Genomic DNA, 18568 nt, shown 5'->3' with positions numbered 1-18568 from the left:
AGATGATCGTACGTGTCAACGTTTGCGATTAGCACGAGCATGACTCTTCAGAGGTGACGTATTAATCTCAGCTTGTGTGTAGTTTGTTTCATGGTTTACGACACACTCTGTGATATTCCACCTATATGACGGTCTGTACACACTGAAGTCTGTGCCAGACAAGCTGCTAACAGAAATAATATGCTCTTTTTTCTTTAGGTCGCATAGAAATTCACGAAATAATGACACAAGAATTTCCTTCGTAAGCGTTTCAGCTTTATCTGGGGCGGTGGTGTAGCCCAGCGGTTAAAGTGTTCGCTCGTCATGCCGCAGACCAGGGTTCGATTCCCCACAGTTTGTGAGAATGTGTGAGGCCCATTTCTGGGGTCCCCCGTGATGATATTGCTGGAATATTACTAACGGCGTAAAACCACTATCACTCGCTAAACTTTATCTTCTGTTATCACCTGAGATAAAGTTGCAACGCGTGGGACTGAAATGCGTGTTGTGTTATTATTATTATGTTTATTTGTGGATGTACTTATATACGTACTATTGTACACTGATAAACATCACCCCTTGAGTAGGGTTGGGGTGGGTGTGGGGTGGATGCGTGTGTCCAAACAGAAACGAGTCTGACCGTTTTCTGTTACTATCATGTGAGACTACTGACTACCACCAACACAAAGCTCCATTGTGTCGGAGTACATTGGCATACGGTCACTCAGGTCACAGAGGTTGATCCCCAATCCACATTTAACCCTCTTGCAAAAATTATTTACCTGTCACACAATCGGCCATAATGCCCACCGGGTACCCTCCTCCGTGAAATAACAAGCATCGTGTCTTACAAATGTTAATGATACTTTTCTTTCAGTTGCTATTTAACAGTATTTTTGTACAGTGGTCATGTATAAAAACATGCCAGTATAAAACCTAGAGGGCTAGCATTTTACTGAGCTAAAAATAAGCTTTTCATATTTCAAACACCACCGCAGACCTCGCCGCACTTAATTTCCTGCTATACCGGAAGTGTGGATTATAATACGGTTCATAACAGCCTAGCTCACCGACTCGATAATGCTGCGATGGTGGTTAAAATACAGAACACTTATCTGTTAGCATGAGATTTACATGACCTACTCTCCACTACCATTTGAAGGCGATTTTCTGCCTGGCCCCTTTATCACAGAGAGTGCCCCCGCCATTATCTAAGCCTAGATCCCACTGATGACATTCACAGGAAGCACTGAAGCGCGACCATGTCGATGTCGACAAAACGGCGACGTAGGCAAAATGCAAAGTGTAGCTGGTTGTGAGAGCTTGGGACGAGAGTAATATCATTAGATGGGTGTTTATTTGCCTCGCCTCTTAGTATATACCGATTATGCCAAGGTATATTTAATCATACTAAACCCAGCAGGGGCTATTTAATGTTGAGACTGAGACACGAATCGGTTGAGGAGATATTGTAGACAAATAGACAGTCGATAGGGAGATATGACAGATGACTACCCCGGATGAACAGTTAAGACTGACAGCACGTTCGAGGGAAATCCCCGACTCAGTTAATTCATTGGATGTCCTACATGTCCTATGTGCTTCTTACGACGCTTAATCACCCTGAACATATATATTCCTCCCTGTCCACCCCCTCCTCTGTCTACTCTTGCTGCAGATACTCCACAGCCTGGTGATATTGCCTTCTCGGCGTTATCTGCCTACAATCATCCCTTTCCGAACTCTATCTGCCTGTGATCAAACCCTCAGCTCTGGCTCGGTATTATCATCCCCTCATCACCACTGGCTACCTATTCTCACCCATTTGTCAGCTCTGTCTCCCTATTCTCACCCATTTGTCAGCTCTGGCTCCCTATTCTCACCAATTTGTCAGCTCTGCTTCCCTATTCTCACCATTTGTCAGCTCTGGCTCCCTATTCTCATCCCCTTCTCACTTCTGGCTCCCTATTCTCACCTATTCGTCAGCTCTGGCTCCCTATTCTCACCCCCTTCTTACCACTGGCTCCCTGTTCTCATCCCCTGAGCTCTGACTCCCTATTCTCACCCCTTCTCACCTCTAGCTCCCTATTCTCATGCCCTACTCACCTCTGGCTCCCCATTCTCACCCACTTCTTACCTCTGGCTCCCTATTTCTCATCCAATCCTCAGCACTGGCCCCTATTCTCATCCTTTTCTAAGGTCTTGTTCATTAATTACATATTTTATCAGCACTCAAGCTTTATGACTAATTTCTATTGCCGAGACCATACGTTAATCTAAAACTTAACATACTACTAAATTCACAATGTGAATAACGTCCTCTTGGAGGCAACCTACTGCTAAAGTGTACTGATACCATAGCTGACGTATTAACAGCGTGAAATTACTCTTTCAAGTACTCTGCAATACGGAAGTATTTGGCGCTCTACTTCCGGTAGATACACAGAAACACATTAGAAAGCTTGAAAAACCAATATCAAGTTTCATTTTCAGACATTCTCACAATTTGCTTCAATATGTTAGAGATTAGCTGTCATTAGTTAAACCCTGTGAGTCGGCCGCATCCTCCATCCACCCTGGGGCCGGCTTCAGAAAGCGATCTTAGCGCTAACGCAGGCTAAACTGTTGCAGTGGGGTGACGATACAGATAGTCCACATGTAAAGACTGTTTCGTGGAACTAGGACTAGGTCCGTCTGCACAAGGAGATTATAGTTCATAGCCGTGGCGCTGAGATGAGTGAGTGAGTGAGAAGCCTAAGTGAAGCAAGGTCGTTGACGTAGTGCACTTCAGTCATATCTCCAGACATATGCATGGAGCTGATAAACCTATAAGCATCATCAAGGCGTATCAATTCAAACAAATGATCACAGGATGCTGGTGTTATCAAGGGAGGCAACTTTGCTCTTTGCTGTGCCTATATGAAAAACCACACGTCTTTCCAGATTGCTTTGCGAATACAGGCACTAAGTCCGTTCAAATGAAGATCTTAGGGGTAACTCCCATATATTCATCATCGCTTTGTGAATATGAGCAATAGTTGTGTTTCTCAAGCGGGTCAACACAGTAGTTGTTAAAAGGCAAGGCGGACATGAAGGGTATGGAGTATTCCAAACATATTCATACCTGTCATACATAAGCAATACTTCAGCAATATCATGACACCAGAAATGGGCTTCATAGATTCTACCAACGTGAGAAATCGAACCTGGGTCTTCGGCGTGACGAGCGAACGCTTTAACCACAAGGCTACCACCACCTCTGATGTAGACTGAACACTTTCCACTCACTATCCTAACACATTCCATGTGTACTTTTCAAAAGACGTTTAAGAGCACCCATCAACTTTCATAGGATCTCAGTTAATCCGTGATATGACACATTAATTAAAACACATTATAAGATACATGTATCCCTAATTTATTTTGAGCGGTATATCTAGCAGATACAGGCACGCGGAAGGTACTCTGACGCACACCTGTTCGTGATCTCTACGTGGGAGGGAATGTTTAAACATCATTGCAATATGAGTTAAGGAGTAATTTAACACATTAACACCCAACACCTACATGCTGGTGTCATGTATTTCTTTAATAAGCAAGCTCCTGTCGAACAACCTCTAACTGAAAATAACAAAGTCATATTTGATATCAACGTACACCTTTTCACTCCTGGAGATCCGGATTAGAATTGTTGTTTACCAACTCAAGTTTGTTTTAACATGCGACTAACAGGATCCGATGCTCAGGAGAGAGCTTGGTCGACACGTCATCGCATATGAGTTATGTAGATCATGCTGTTGACCTCTGCATCGTCTGGTCTACACACGCAGCCATATAGCTGGAATATTGCTGAGAGTAGCGTTAAACAGACAAAATTTCATCTCACAAGATACGAGAGCAACTGGGACATGTCCACATGCACATTTTACAATCAGCACGAACCCGTCACGAACCACACGAACAACTCTGAATGTCAACAAAAAGGAAGACAATCTGTGTGCAAGGATCGTACTTTAATGTATAATTAGAAAATACCGCACCTCATAGTCTCATTCTAAATTTGGAGAATCGTCCTCTTTTTATCAACCGTGAGTGAATGAATATTGTTGGGGTTTTTTTTAATTGTAAAGATTTATGGTCCAGCCGATTCTTCAATAATACTATTCAGACGATGAGGTAGTCTTATGGTAAGGCGTCCTCCCGTCATGCTGAAGGTCCGGGTTCGATTCCAGCATGGGTACGAAATTTGAAGCCCATTTCTGGTGTCCCCGTCGTCATAGTGCTGGAATGTTGCTAAATGCGGCGTAATACCCAGGTCACTCACTAATACAAGTAATGCCGTTGTTAATCTGTCGAAAACAGAAGGAATCGGTCTTTTTCTCTGCCTTTTTGCAGTAGTAAAAGTCGGTATATACCATGTCGCAGTTTAACATAGATATCCCACTTCTCTTATGTACATAATACTGACTCCAAGCTGAATCTAATACTGACTTCAATGTTCCACCTTTTAACGTCGATTGGTTTTGCGCTTCTGAAGGATCGAACCTTCCGCCACTGGCCAAGCAGACACTGCCTTAACTTCAGCGGTTCCATTGTAATTACGTCCCAGGGTTGCTCGCTTCCACTGACTCTGAAGTCGTGCGGAAATACATAACAATAACTACTCGCCCAGCAATGTAATGGGGAGATGTAACACAATCTGCATGTCCGGTGTTTGGGGTCAGCGATGTCGTAACAGTGACGGTTGATGAAGGCGTAACGTCATTTCACCGGTGATGCTGTGAGATGAGGATGTCGGCTGTTCTAAACTGTGTCATAAACATGTCAGACTTCGCCTTCCCGAGTCTCCGCTCATGGATAATGTAATACTTGTTAAACAACTAGTTATACAGGTGAAAGAGGTTAATACGACCCTTTCACTCACTGTCGGCACTGTTCAGAAGATCAAAGGGATATTTACCTGTCAGGTGATACCCTAAGTCGAGGTAATCACGCGTAGTGTCCTTGAAACCTTGAATGTTTTACAAAGCAGAAAAGTGAGTGTGAGATAATACTGCAGCTGTTTCATATTTCATAACAGAAAGTAAGTATTCCATTTTATAAAGCCCCAAATATTACACAATGGTTTGGGTTTTTGTTCTCAATTTCTACATGAATTGGCATTCTAATGGAGGAGTTGAGGAGATGAAGAATGAGAACTATTTATATAGGCAAAGAACTTCTATATTCTGTATGGAATAGATATATTCTAGTGTCGTTGTCAAGCAAGTGCTTTAGTACAGAATAAAGAACGTGTATATCAATAAAATTAATCCTCATTCCTTAATGTTTTTCAACGTTTTTTTTCATTTCTTTATTTTTTTCAAAAGGATTATTGACGTATGCTCAATGCGGAAACACGTTTTACCCTGGTCAATGAATCCATGTGCACTCGAGCTTCTTACTCCCGAGGTTTAACAGTCACTTAACCATCTAATACCACCGGGCACCCATTTACTGCAGGGTGAGCTGAACAGATGAACAACAACCTGCGTCATCGGAGAGGCACTATGACGCACAACGAGTAGCGAAGGGTAAAAGAATGGTCCAACATTTCGGGCTCCACTTTAAACACTATTCATACTGCAATCTGACCCTCATTTGTGTAGGAATTAGTTCTGCCAGTATTGTTGCATGAATACTCTGCATTTCCATTAAACCAAAAGCAACTGGTCACAGGTCGCGCTGTTATTTCAATTAATCACCTCATGCGTAAAATAATAGCGTCCATTAAAAGTAACCAATATTATCCGGCCAAATTCATCACGGTAATTCACGAATTATTGTCAATGTCTATTAGTATGCGAATCCAACTATGACGTTCTGTAACTGATTCACTATTACCATAATTACAGGTGGCACCGATCCAAGTATTCCCAATGTCTGGTAATCGGAAATATTGTAAAATTTCCGCCGGTTCCTGCTTTTGAAACAATGTCCGCCTGCAACTCTATCAAACCGAGGCAGGTCACTACACATTTATAAACGTATTTTCAAGTAAATAGATTCAAATTATTGCTCAGCTGGACACAGCCATGTTTAACGGTCACTTGTAGTCTACATTACTTTAATGGTCAGATTGCATGATCTGTCTATAGAGAATTTCATCGATATTTGTATCCCAACAAATTTGTAATTTCGTTAAAACCCATGTATAACATGCGTCATTCTATAAGTTTATCAACAGCAAATTGTCTGAACATATTTGTCATTGATTCGTAATATCATAGACCCTATGCTAACCACCAGGATAAGCATTTAACAAGAACACGTAATTGCTATGTAGTCATGGAGTGTGTGTTCCGTGTCATTATTGATGGGTCAGGTAGATAGTACAGGTATTTTAAAACGTCGTCTTTCAATTTCCGAAGGTGCAGTTTAATTGCATCTAAAATATACCATTTATACCCACACTGATTGTAAAATACTGCCATGCATTGCTGTACACATGTTAAAGCACTGGTTGCAGCTGGTTAACAATACAGAGACTATTACTGTATCAGTGTTGGGTTCGAACCCCACTTACCCCCGTATTAAATTAACACACTGAACGCAAGCATTTGCATGGCCTATATCTGACTATGCACATAGAACATAGAGCTGACATCAGCTGTCGACAACACACTTTCATCTAAGCGGGCACCTGCTGTGTCGCTCTGTACACTTGATATGCCTGTCAATCAATGTCAATCAAGGGACGTGCCTCCTATCACAAGTCCCTGTCGGGAAGCATTCAACAAGCACTTCGTTATAAGAAGTGAACATTCACTTTGGTTGTACTGGATGGTGGATCTGCAGAGGTGGTTCTGAGAAGTTTCCAAATGATCCTCGCGTTGGAAAAGAATCCCGAGAATAATGCTTGGTGATTTGTGCCAGACGGATGTTCATAATCAAAGAGAGTGGTAAGGTAGCCTTGGTGTCAAGCGTTCACTGGTCACGCCGAAGACCCGGGTGCGATTCTTTGTGAGAGGTCCATTTCGGGTGTCCCCCGCCGTGATATTGCTGAAATATTGCTAAAGGCGGCGTAAAACCACACTCACTCACTCATCGTTACAGCAGTGCCAAGTGAGCGGTGGCAACCTCAGTTCGACGACAACGACTGTTGGGCCTCATTGCCAAGACATGGGACTTTCGATCACCTTAGCGCTAAAAGCGCTTTGCACAACGGAACCCAATTTCACAAAGTTGTACGACATGTAAAGTGCTTGAGCTAAGATCGCGATAGCCCTGTCCCAGCATTGTAGCGCGGTTTGATGCTTTCTTCTGTTGCCATGACCACGTGGAGAGCATTACACTTAGATCTGATTTCAAAACCAACACGTTCAAGATGTTCAAAAGTCCGTTTGGTGTCAACCATATTTTTGTAAAAATGATGCCACCCTATCATTCTCAATGGTGCCAGGTGTTCATGAGTCCACATGGCAAAAAACAGAAAATATAACAAAAAACAGAAAGATCAAAATATTGACACATATTCGACGTGCGCCAAACTGTTAACTTGCTATAATCACATAGACCACTTTATTACACATGCATGAATCTACCGCCATGCAGCAACGAATATAAATAATTCACAAACCTCATACAACTGCAAAACGGCAAAACTTACTCGGGTTCAATAAATCAATAGAGGTGATCGAACTGAACTCCGGTTAAATCGAGGTCACGGTGTATACTTACACAGAAACAAACAGCAGTGAAATCTACTACAGTGAAATCTACAAGCCGTGTATACAGGCATGTGGGAATCCTATATCGTGCTAATGGTTATTGCTTTCATACGTGGAGACCGTTGACTGATATTTACACGCGATTTGACTGGGAGTTCGTGTATGCACATTCCTAGACGTGGGAACTGCCTCACACTGCAGACACTCACACCACAAACTGCCTTGTCTAGCTGCTTCAACGCTTAACCGGGTGTCATATTAGGCCGGGTCGGCATGACACTGTAAGAATGTTTCAATGATTGAAATGTGTTATACATCTATGACTATACTGAAGGACATGGTACAGGTTTATGAGACTTTTTTTTTCTACCCAATTCGGAGTTGTGTCGAAACCATGGGGAGGGGTAGAAAACCAAACGCCATGTTGGTTACCGCACATAGCATTGTTCCTTGTATCTGCAATAATCTGGAAATATGAGTTAGTTTAATTTTACGCCGCTTTTAGCAATATCCAAGCAATATCAAGGTGGGGGGGACTTCACACATTGTACCCATGCGGGGAATCGAAGGCTGTCGTCAGCGTGACAAATGAACGCTTTAACCACCTGGCTACCCTACTGACTGTTGCATAGAGATGAGCAATTTTCCAGCGACATCACAGCGGGAAGCGGGGGGCACCAGAAATGGGCTTCGCGCATTGCACCTAGGCGGGGAATCGAACCCGAGTTTTCAGCATGATAAGCAAACGGTTTAACATTGGGCTACCCTACCGCCCCTGTGAAACAAGCAGACCTTCAACAACATGGCAACTGTGACTCGATACGTGGATTAATACATTGTAAACCCAATAAAACACCAAAACACCAATACCAGCAGTGATGCATGACCAATACGAGAACCCAATCAGCGATCACGTTGCAGTTTCCATACATGACTAATAGATGGCTGATGTGACTACATACATCACACAATATGCCATCTTCACTAAATCAATACACATCACATCATAGCTTCCGGTCATGTGATTCCCTTACAGTGAGTGAGTATGGTTTTACGCCGCAGTTGGCAATATTCCGTTAATATCACACACGGGGAACACTAGAAATTAGCCTCAAACACTACATCCATGTGCTTGACGAGCAAGTGCTTATAATAATGTGACTATAATGTGACTCACCCTCTGAGGGGCTCAGAGGCAGGTTGGTAATTATACTCCCCAAGGAGCTGAGAATGAACGCACACTGACTGGCTTTCCGGGATAATTATGATGCAGAACTTGAAGCCTACATTGTACTTGGGATAGTGGGCTTACATGCGAACTCTTATTTTTAATAATATGAACAAATCTGGAAATAAGTCGAGACCTGTTCGTCATATGCGTTGTTCAGTCGTGGATAATTCGGGGCAGATTCGTTAAATGTCGGCTATATTTGTAGCATCCGACCCAAAACATGTAGATTCGGTGTTGACTGTCAGTACTGCTCCGAGCCTTATGACAGGGCACCGTAATCCCACATACTAACCTTCACTCGCTTTGAGTTCACTACGCAGGCGGATCGATATTTGATGCAAGCCGGCGAGGAAATAGTGCACAAATAGAATCGTGAGAATTGCTGAATCATCACGTTGGGGGAAACGTTGGGTTCCCCCGCCTCGTGTCTAACGAAGAGGATGACGAAACCCTCTCGGTTGCACCTCGGAACAGTAGCATTGTTGCTGCAGGGGCGGGATGCTGCGTCACGTGACCGTTGAGCAATCGGCAGGATTGTTCTGACACGAGGCCAAGGGTTTGGTCAGAACTAAGTATTCTGTTGATTCAAAAAGTAGGAATGAGGAAGTCGGCTGGAATTTGATTGCGTAAATACTGGCATCAACAGCATGGCAGACTGTCAACAAATTCCTCAGCTTCTTTGGTACAGAAACATAATTGTCTAGCCACTCTGATGTGGTACAGTTGAACTTAGATGTTGCTTTGCAATTGCCTTATGATTTCCGCAGTGTCACCTGTCTATAAACTATTTCTTGTATTCTAGGGCTGCAGACCCACGACAGCGGAGGTGAGGTTAGATTAAATAGGCAGCATCTGTCCTGAGAGGGTTAATTTAAGGTCAGTGGTACGTCACCCGATTGCTTCGTTCCAACAGACCATACAAGATGTTACTTATTGTTACCCTTCCTGGCTCTCATTCAGATAAGACAAAGAACGGACTGCACGTTATTATCTGGTGACTAAACTGGCGACCGTACCTCTCTAGCCCAGCACTTAGTATATGATACAAACCATACACGGTCATGGATATATGCGCTATATAAATAGCCTATTATTATTAGGATCATACAGATCCACGAACGTCAGAAAAAGAAACGTCTTTATAGCTCCCTAATAACACCTAACACATACAAAACACACACACAAAAACGCCAGTCAAGACGAACCCTTCAAATATACTTATGTAAACAAACAAGGGAACACATGAAAATACAGTGTTCCCTTATTTATTTCCAGAAATTAACCCACAGTGCAATACATACCTAGTGAAGAAATCTGTAAGAGAATAAAGGAACACCTGTACTTTCATGCGTTCCCTTTTTCGTTTACAGGGGTATTTTTCCTTTTCCGAAGCTTTCTATCAGTCTACCGGGAATGTCAATTTTGAAACCTCGATTCAACAACAAAACACTAAAACACCAGAGAATTGGGTATCAACTGTACAACACAGCCTGTCAATGTTTGAAAATTGAATTCAAAGCCAACGGAAACATACATTCAAACCCGGCGTCGTTTCGAACAGTTATCTTTTCAAGAACTTTAGACAATATTTGCTCAGCTATTAGTCACCCATATCAATTCAAATACACAGCTGACAGAATTCAAACTACTAACACGCAGTTTAAAAGCGTCGGTCGACTTCTTGTCCAAATGACACCTCTATATTCCCCGTGTACATTGGTATTCTATGAAGCTGTTGAAATCCTGAAGAACTGGAAACGCGCGTCTAACATTACAGTACATACTACTTGACAAAGGAGAATGTTGTACGACATACCAGTCGAATAGTGATTAAGTTAACGACGATTTTCTTCCAATTAGTCCGCCATCTGTTGCCGTCAACTTCAACCAAACATCCACGGGTTGTTGGCCTGTCAGGGAACTGCATCTCATGTGATGCAACTTTAAACGGTGTAAATTAGAAATGAGGGACAATGTTTATTCAGAGCTCGACGACCCCAGAGGAACCGGCGTTTCTCTCTCTCTCTCTCTCTTTATCTCTCTCTCTCTCTCTGTGTGTGTGTGTGTGTGTGTGTGTGTGTGTGTGTGTGTGTGTGTGACGTTCTGTTTCCATAAAGATTGTTTGAAATATGCCACACGCAGACAACCGTTTTTCCAGCATTCCAAATTCTAACATATTCACGTACACGTGAATTGTGACTGTATATTCGAGTCTAAGTCATTACCGCAGAGTGTACATGACCGAATCAAGCTCAGGAAAACCAATGGCTGATGACACAAGACCTGTCGTTGTATGATGACATATAATCACCCAGGTCACACACATTGTAAGTCAACTACACATACTGGCGTTTAACTACCCTTGAATATCCGGATTAGAGTAGGCCTTCGCTACCCGGTGTTTGTCGTAAGAGGCGACCAACAGGATCGTGTACTCAATGACGTTGACTAACTTGACATGTCATCGTATCCATTTGCGTAGATTGATGCTCATGCTGTTGATCACTATATTGTCTGGTTTAGATTATTTACAAACCACCGCCACATAGCGGGAAAATTGTTGAGTGTGACGTTAGATAACCAAGAAACCGATCAACCATAGGCTCATAGTGGCATTGTAAAACTATTCTTCTAGGAAATCAGCAACTGGGGCAAAAACATGGGGTATAAGAATCTATAATTCCACGGAACTAGCAGTATTAGACAAGCATGGGCAACTGGAAGCCAATCCGAAATCCCCATGGCGTGACAAGTGTGGGATATAGGTGAACCTGTGTTGCCCCGACTTCTGGGTAGACTGTACCCTTTCTGTGTCTGAGCGTCGGTAGCGGCCACAAATACGCGAAGTAGGTTACAATCTGGGTGCGTGATTAACGTTTGATGACATACCGACCAGTTCAGGTAGCTGTTTGTTAGCGACACGGTGTCAAGTCAACTGTTCATAGAATATTAATGCCTGCACCTTTATATCCCTTAAAGAGGCAAGTCTAGAAAAGCGGACAGTACAAGGACGCAAATCTATTATTTTTATAGAAAGTTTAATTAAACCATCAATAGTTACCTTTAAGTCTTATATTTATTATGACCAAAATACGTTATAGGTGGCACTTGTTACCCTGTCTATAGCTCGAACAGAACTGTATCCTATCTCGGAGTAGGGGGTTGAGAATAGATGAAAGGAGCGAGAGAGACACATACAGAAGGGGATAGGTTTGAGGAGGGCGGGAGAAAGAGGGCGTTATCAATGACCAACTTTCTAAATAATCACCATAATATGGGCATAATGCAAATTAGATTCGAACTCAGACCTCTTGTAAACAGATGTGATAGAGTTCTGTGAAGTGCTAATGGCTTTGAGGTCCATATTTCATTTCGCTATATCGCCTTTCACGCCTAACGGAGTTTGTTTGGTCGATCAATCGAGAGTGGTTCTTCTGCGGAATTGACGTAATATATCAAATACGCTCAGACCCTATACATGGTTGTTTCATAGTATGTTGAATAAATACATTTAAGCTGTAATTCCCTTTTGATATCTCACAAGAGGCAGTAACAATTGTCACACACTGCTGCCGATTAACTGATCTAATCTCTTCCAGCAGGGCGCTGCCTGGTACACCTCGTCAATCAGACTAGTCACGCTGTGACTTGAATAACATACTCGGACAACAAGACGTATGTGCCTAAGCTGCTTTAATACATTACAATGGCTAAAACTTCGCAATGACCAACGGACAGCCTAGTCGAATGTGTTACGGATTCGATAGTGTTTAGAAACCTGACCGCATGACTTCATGGTCAAGAGGTCTGATCCCGCTGAGTACACCTGATGCTTCACAATATACAATGCGATAGTCAGCGTCATGTCAGAAACATCTTGAGAGTATGTACCCCAATGCTCTCAGACCACCATACGCCAGTGGACTCTCACGTTTTAAATCATCGCAAGTGTAAGTTCACAACTTATCTTAGACCATCGTAAGTCTGTCCATATTAGACCGTAAGTCCACAAATTATCTCACACGACTGTTGATGACATAGTGCTATATTTCACCGAGTAGAACTTTATACCGCAGTGTTATTAATGAACCGAAATATGCCTAAAGGTGGCGCAAAATAGCGTTTATTCCCTCATTACTATCGTAATACACAAACACGTATCAATCGTCGTGGTGCTAAGGTTGTTTTAGAAGATGTCTCTTGGCCCTGACTACGAATGTAGCAATACAATTATGACAGCTCGCTGCTTCTCCCCACGTTCAGCGCCTTAGCTTCAGAGTTTTAACAGCAGCTGAAGTTATGAGACTTAAAACGGAATATAAAACCCAGCAGTTGAGAGAGAGGAAACGGTCTCCGGGGTTGATCTTCTTAGACTTTAGCTATGGTGCAGAACAACCCCGCCCCGGGGAAACTAACTAACCAGCTGTGGCGTCTGTTCTAGCAGATATGCTTAACGCACGGACCTAGCTGCTCATATAATCGTATAGACCAGGCGAGGACCCAGACGTTCATGTATTGGTGGACATTATGCATGGACATCACACGGAACTCATACATACGAGTACTTCCCGCGAAGACGAAGCAGCTCATTCTTAAGTGAACATCACGCAAGGAACTAGCAATTCATACGCAACAGATACAAATAGTGTAAAAATATTTATCACTATTACAGTTAAAACAAGATAATAAAAGATACGATCCTTATCAAAATGTCCTTTTCTCCTGTATGGATAATATCACGTTCAGGAGTTCATTTCTTTGGTCTTATCAGCTGGTTGGTAACGAAGCCATCGTGTATTATTAGAAAACTTTCTGTTTTTGTTTATTTCATAACTCCAGCTCCACGTGTTGTGTTTTAGCAAACGTCATTTAATGGGGATTTAAAAAGAAGTTTGGTTTTTTTCCATGCAGCCATCTGGCTGTGGCACGCGTTCGTGTCAATCAAAATCGGATTTTAAGCATGGAATCTTAGGGAATCAACCGTTTTGAAATTGAACACGAGGTGTACAAGATAGCGCGATAGCAGACTGGCGCAGGTTAGGCGAAGCACCGGTCGTGCAGAACTGCCTAGCCTCTCACTTCCGAAATGTTGAACACTGGTAGAAAGAGAGTCACGCCTTTCTTATTTCGGTGTCAAATTCGTTTACAAGAGAAACATGTACCGCTTTAAATATTGTCTAGAGGTTATAGTCTCGACACAACCTCGTCAGCTCGTAGCGAAAGTCTGTCATTAGATGCTTGCAGTAATACGATCCACCGCAAGACGGCGCCACTGTTTGAGAGAGGAACCTCTGATGTAATACTTGTAGTTTGCATGTGTACGCTGTTGTCACCGAGCATGTGCATCTCGTGTAATGAGAGCCACGTTCAAAGCGAGCGCGACTATCTTATGAAACTACAGCTGTGCTCTGAATTGCTACATTATCAAACTGAATCTATAACAGGGTTAAAATTCGGTAATACTAGGAGAAATATCGCTTTGTCAAAATGACCGACTTGACGGAAGAGCCTGTGACTGTGAGCGAGCACGTGCGAGACATGACATTTGCAGCTGCGTAAGCAAGTGGTATAAATCAATGTCACGCCCCATTTTCAAAAGTCATTTCCGTGAAGCGTTTCCTACGGTGTGTTTTTACCAATCATATTAGCATATTTCCGTTTTTTGCAAATATACTACACATACCGTGTACAAACTGCTGATATATGTAAACACAGCACATCTATCCATATATCCGCTGAACTGAAGCATGGGCTTGTTACGCCCCACTGCTAATGTACATTTCTCTGCGCCACTTCCTCGCAATTCTGTGTTTATTTCATAATAGTTGTGGCTCGTGTCTGGAGAGGTTATATTTAGGCTCATCGAATTTATTCCAGTATAACAACGGCACAAAATGATGTTCGCACTACCTGAACTTTTTGTTTTGTTACTTCCATATAATTAACAATTGGAGGCTCATGCCCACTTGTAATTAGTTAGGCAATTACCCAATTTCATTGTGTTAGACGTAATGTCTATATCAGTGGCTTGATGCCGGTCAGTCTCTCATCATGTGCCCTAATTTACGTATAGAATAGTGTAACTGCATACTAGAGACTACATGGCAATGCGTCATCTCTGTGTACGAGACTGTACGTCATTGTTGTATGTACGCTACTTCGACGCACGAGACTTCTGTACAGCTATACACCGTGTCTATGTAGGACACTACGTCAAAGCTGTTTGTACGCACTTAACGTACATGATAACGACATACGTATGCGTCATATCCATGTACAAGAATGTACGTCATAGTTACATGTACGCTACTTTGAGGCACGAGACAACGGCAGAAGTATACGTCAATTCGATTTAGCAGACTACATCGGTATTCGTCATTTCAACGTACCATACGTCAAATAGATGCCCACTTTTGGCAACGTTTTGTAACTCTTCGAATAATAGCCAAGATCTCGTCATGACTCAGACATAACAACTACAGCGTCTGTCCAACGACATCTTAAAGGTAACAAACATAAAACAATCTATAAAACGGACATAAACATTACACTTACCAGTTCGTCAAGAGACTTCAGGTCACATGTGATTATCTGAGGGGGTGGTTCACCTGTCGCTATTTCTTCGTCGATTTCAACCTCCATCTGCACGAGGGTAGGGGCTAACATCCCGAGCTTTGCCCCCACCCTCGCCACCTCTAACAAGCACAACACAACACTCTTTTCATTCTTCCTCATGACGAGATCCTCGGTTTCAAACCGCACAACATCAGGGATACCAAGATGTACACACCACGTAAGGAAGTTGGAGATGTTGTCGCGCGACATGAACGTCCCGGGCTTGACGTTGTTACGGTACTGAACTCCGGCTTCGGGGACGTCCCTGACGAAGTACGACTTCATCTGAACGGCACCTCCGTGTTCACGACTTTGACGGTAATGCTGAACAACTTCGTTCGCATGTCGACACAATAGTACTCCCGTTTCCAACTCCTCGAAGAAATTTTCAGCGGTGATATCAATTTTATACAACGCATGGAACCATTCCGCTAAATCCTCCTTCATAGCTAATAGATAGTCATCGCTTGTTGTGAATCCTCGCAGCGACTTGGGCTGCAGGACCAGCAACGTGCCCATACCGGTACTCCCATTCCCAGGGCTACACGAATCCATGTTGCCTATCTTAGAACACACACATTACATGTGGATAACGATCTACCGTCGTTAAACAATATAGTATACACGCTACGAGCAGCCATGCCGTACCCTCAACACACTACACATCGATATACCAGCCGACGGTAAGGGGTCAGGTCACTCCCCCGCCCTGGGAGCCGTGGGGAGGCGGTGGGGACCCATAGCAGAGCTGTGCCGTTCTCCATTCAAGAATCCACCCGCTTCAATCCGAATTCGTCCCTGGTACTTCCATTTCTCGCGAAGCCCGACTGAACAATCAGCTCACCTGTCATTCGCTGGCTGTAGACTCGCAGCGGAAAATCGTTTGTTGGTATCACGTGACCCAACGATCGCTGAGTACAACTGGGACCGAAGGGTTAGGCGGTGATGCGACGGTTACCCATATATTATCCCGTCAACACCCGACTGTGGCGGTCCCGAACCCTTCCAAGACTAGACCAATGAGGTAATTAGCAATGCTAAGCGCATGACGCGCCATCAAGCAGCATGGATATTCATTGAAGGAATACCAATGACTGTTGCTTGGTCGTGGGAGCTCTGTTGAGCGAATTGACGCGAGACCTGGAATCTATTATGAGCGCTTCAATGAACTTGGTGAGCAAGTGCGAAGTGATTCATATTTCCCTGGGTGCCAGGCCGCTGACGACGTGGTCCTGGGGCTTCCGTTAAAACAATGCCTACATCGAGTGATATGTGGCCAAAGGTCATACTACCGTTGTATACAGATGTAAACACACTGACGAACATGAAATGTGAATATAGCGTTGTACTAAATACAAACAAAAATGTATGGATTCAGTGGGGTGGGGTTGAGAGGGGGTGTTTTCATTCAGCGCAAATTATCTAACTTCCTCTTACTATATTAAAGCAAGTTATTTAATTTAAAGCGGATGTGCCAGTTACCTTCGATGCAATTTGAACCTAGTCGAAATTGTTTTTCACCGATTTTGACAGCGTCATGTGCGAATGTCGAGTGTTATTAAGCTTTGTGTTGATATTTTACATCATTTGTTTATATCATCAAACACCGATGAGTATTTGACATTGGATTTAGATGCTCTGCACCCCATTTCCTAGTCACTGCTGATCCTATCGTGAATAAACAAGAAAAAGAACATTATTGATTGTGTAGACCATGAATGTGTTTCCTACTGTTATGTTGACACATTTCACATTATCATGTTTATTAGATCTCGCTCGAGCAATACTCATTTTCAGTGACATACCTCCTCCAGTGTAATAGTGTAATAAGCACAGTAGATAACGCGCATATCTGACAAGCCCCGCCGATATTTCCGACCCTGAGCTGTTCATAGCACCTTGAAATACCTGCGCGTATGTTACATCAATACACGGCTTGTGATCTCATAATCCAGAGTCCACGAATGCTGGAATATGTCATTTATGTATGTGTCATATACGATTGGTCAAAATGTCGTCATCTATGTCTGTCGACGGGTTGCACGTGAGAAGAGGTTCGCGTATTGGATTGAGAATTGGACACTGTGTGTGTGTGTCTCGTTGCTAATTGGGCAGTAGGGTGATAGCCTTGTGGTTAAAGCGCTCACTCTTTACACCGAAGACCCGAGTTCAATTCCCTACATGGGTATAATGTATAAATCCCATTTCTTATGTCCCCAGCTGTATTATTGCTGGAATATTGTCAAATGCGTCGCAAAACCATACTCACTGACTCACCCGAATAAGCGACAAGGCCCCTTTCAAAGTTGAAAGCCCGAGACAATCAATCAACACAAGATCCTGCAGCGGAGCAGCATCAGATTCATTGAGTAGGGTTGTACGTCGCTTTTAGCAATATTACAGCAATATCATGGCGGTGCACCAGAAAACATCAAACCTTCTGGTCAGTGATACCGGCTAATAACTGAAGAAAAGTTGAAACAAAGCTTTCGACTGAGCTGATCTTCTCTCAACACAGTAAACGGGGATCAGGGCAGTTCAGAAGTATTCAGCCATTCGATGCAGATTGATATGAATAACCACAGACGTATGCACATATATCCGATGAACTCAGTTGACAGTGACACATCAAGTACTTCACATGACCACTGCTGTGAACAGTGTGCGAAATAACTACTCACCCGGAAGCCCGTGACTAGTAAAAATCCAGTCGGGCCAGTAAATCCCTACAGGCACTCGCCTGGAGGGGATTCCAAAACTGAATAGTGACCCAGTAACACATTTTCACCGTAATCAATACCGAGACAGACTCTACCAATGAATCCTTTCAGCTATGTTCGGTGTCCAGTACACCCAACTCACACACCGTTGAAGAGTTGACGCTGTTTCTGTCTTTGAATGAGAAAACTGTTTATTGTGTGTCAGGAGCCAGTGAAATGGGTGGCCTCACACTTAAACAGATTCTGTCAAAGCAGGTGTTTCACATAGCCAGGGCGATTCGGCCATAAAATGTTACCATTTGTGAAAACGATGA

At 43.1% G+C, this 18568-nt stretch overlaps 1 protein-coding gene across 1 annotated transcript in view; it reads right to left on the bottom strand.

The window, feature by feature from the left end:
• Nucleotides 1-16390, bottom strand: part of LOC137256214 (GAS2-like protein 2B) — a 92902-nt gene extending 76512 nt beyond the window's left edge. Inside the window, exon 1 of the mRNA XM_067793939.1 lies at nucleotides 15475-16390. Within this exon, the coding sequence (XP_067650040.1) occupies nucleotides 15475-16089 (615 nt within the window). The 5' untranslated portion in view covers nucleotides 16090-16390. The remainder of the gene's footprint in view (nucleotides 1-15474) is intronic.
• Nucleotides 16391-18568: the final 2178 nt, after the last annotated feature.

Source organism: Haliotis asinina, chromosome 1, assembly GCF_037392515.1.
Source record: "Haliotis asinina isolate JCU_RB_2024 chromosome 1, JCU_Hal_asi_v2, whole genome shotgun sequence".
NCBI classification, from domain to species: Eukaryota; Metazoa; Mollusca; class Gastropoda; order Lepetellida; family Haliotidae; genus Haliotis; species Haliotis asinina.
This window is presented reverse-complemented; position numbering and strand designations above follow the sequence as displayed.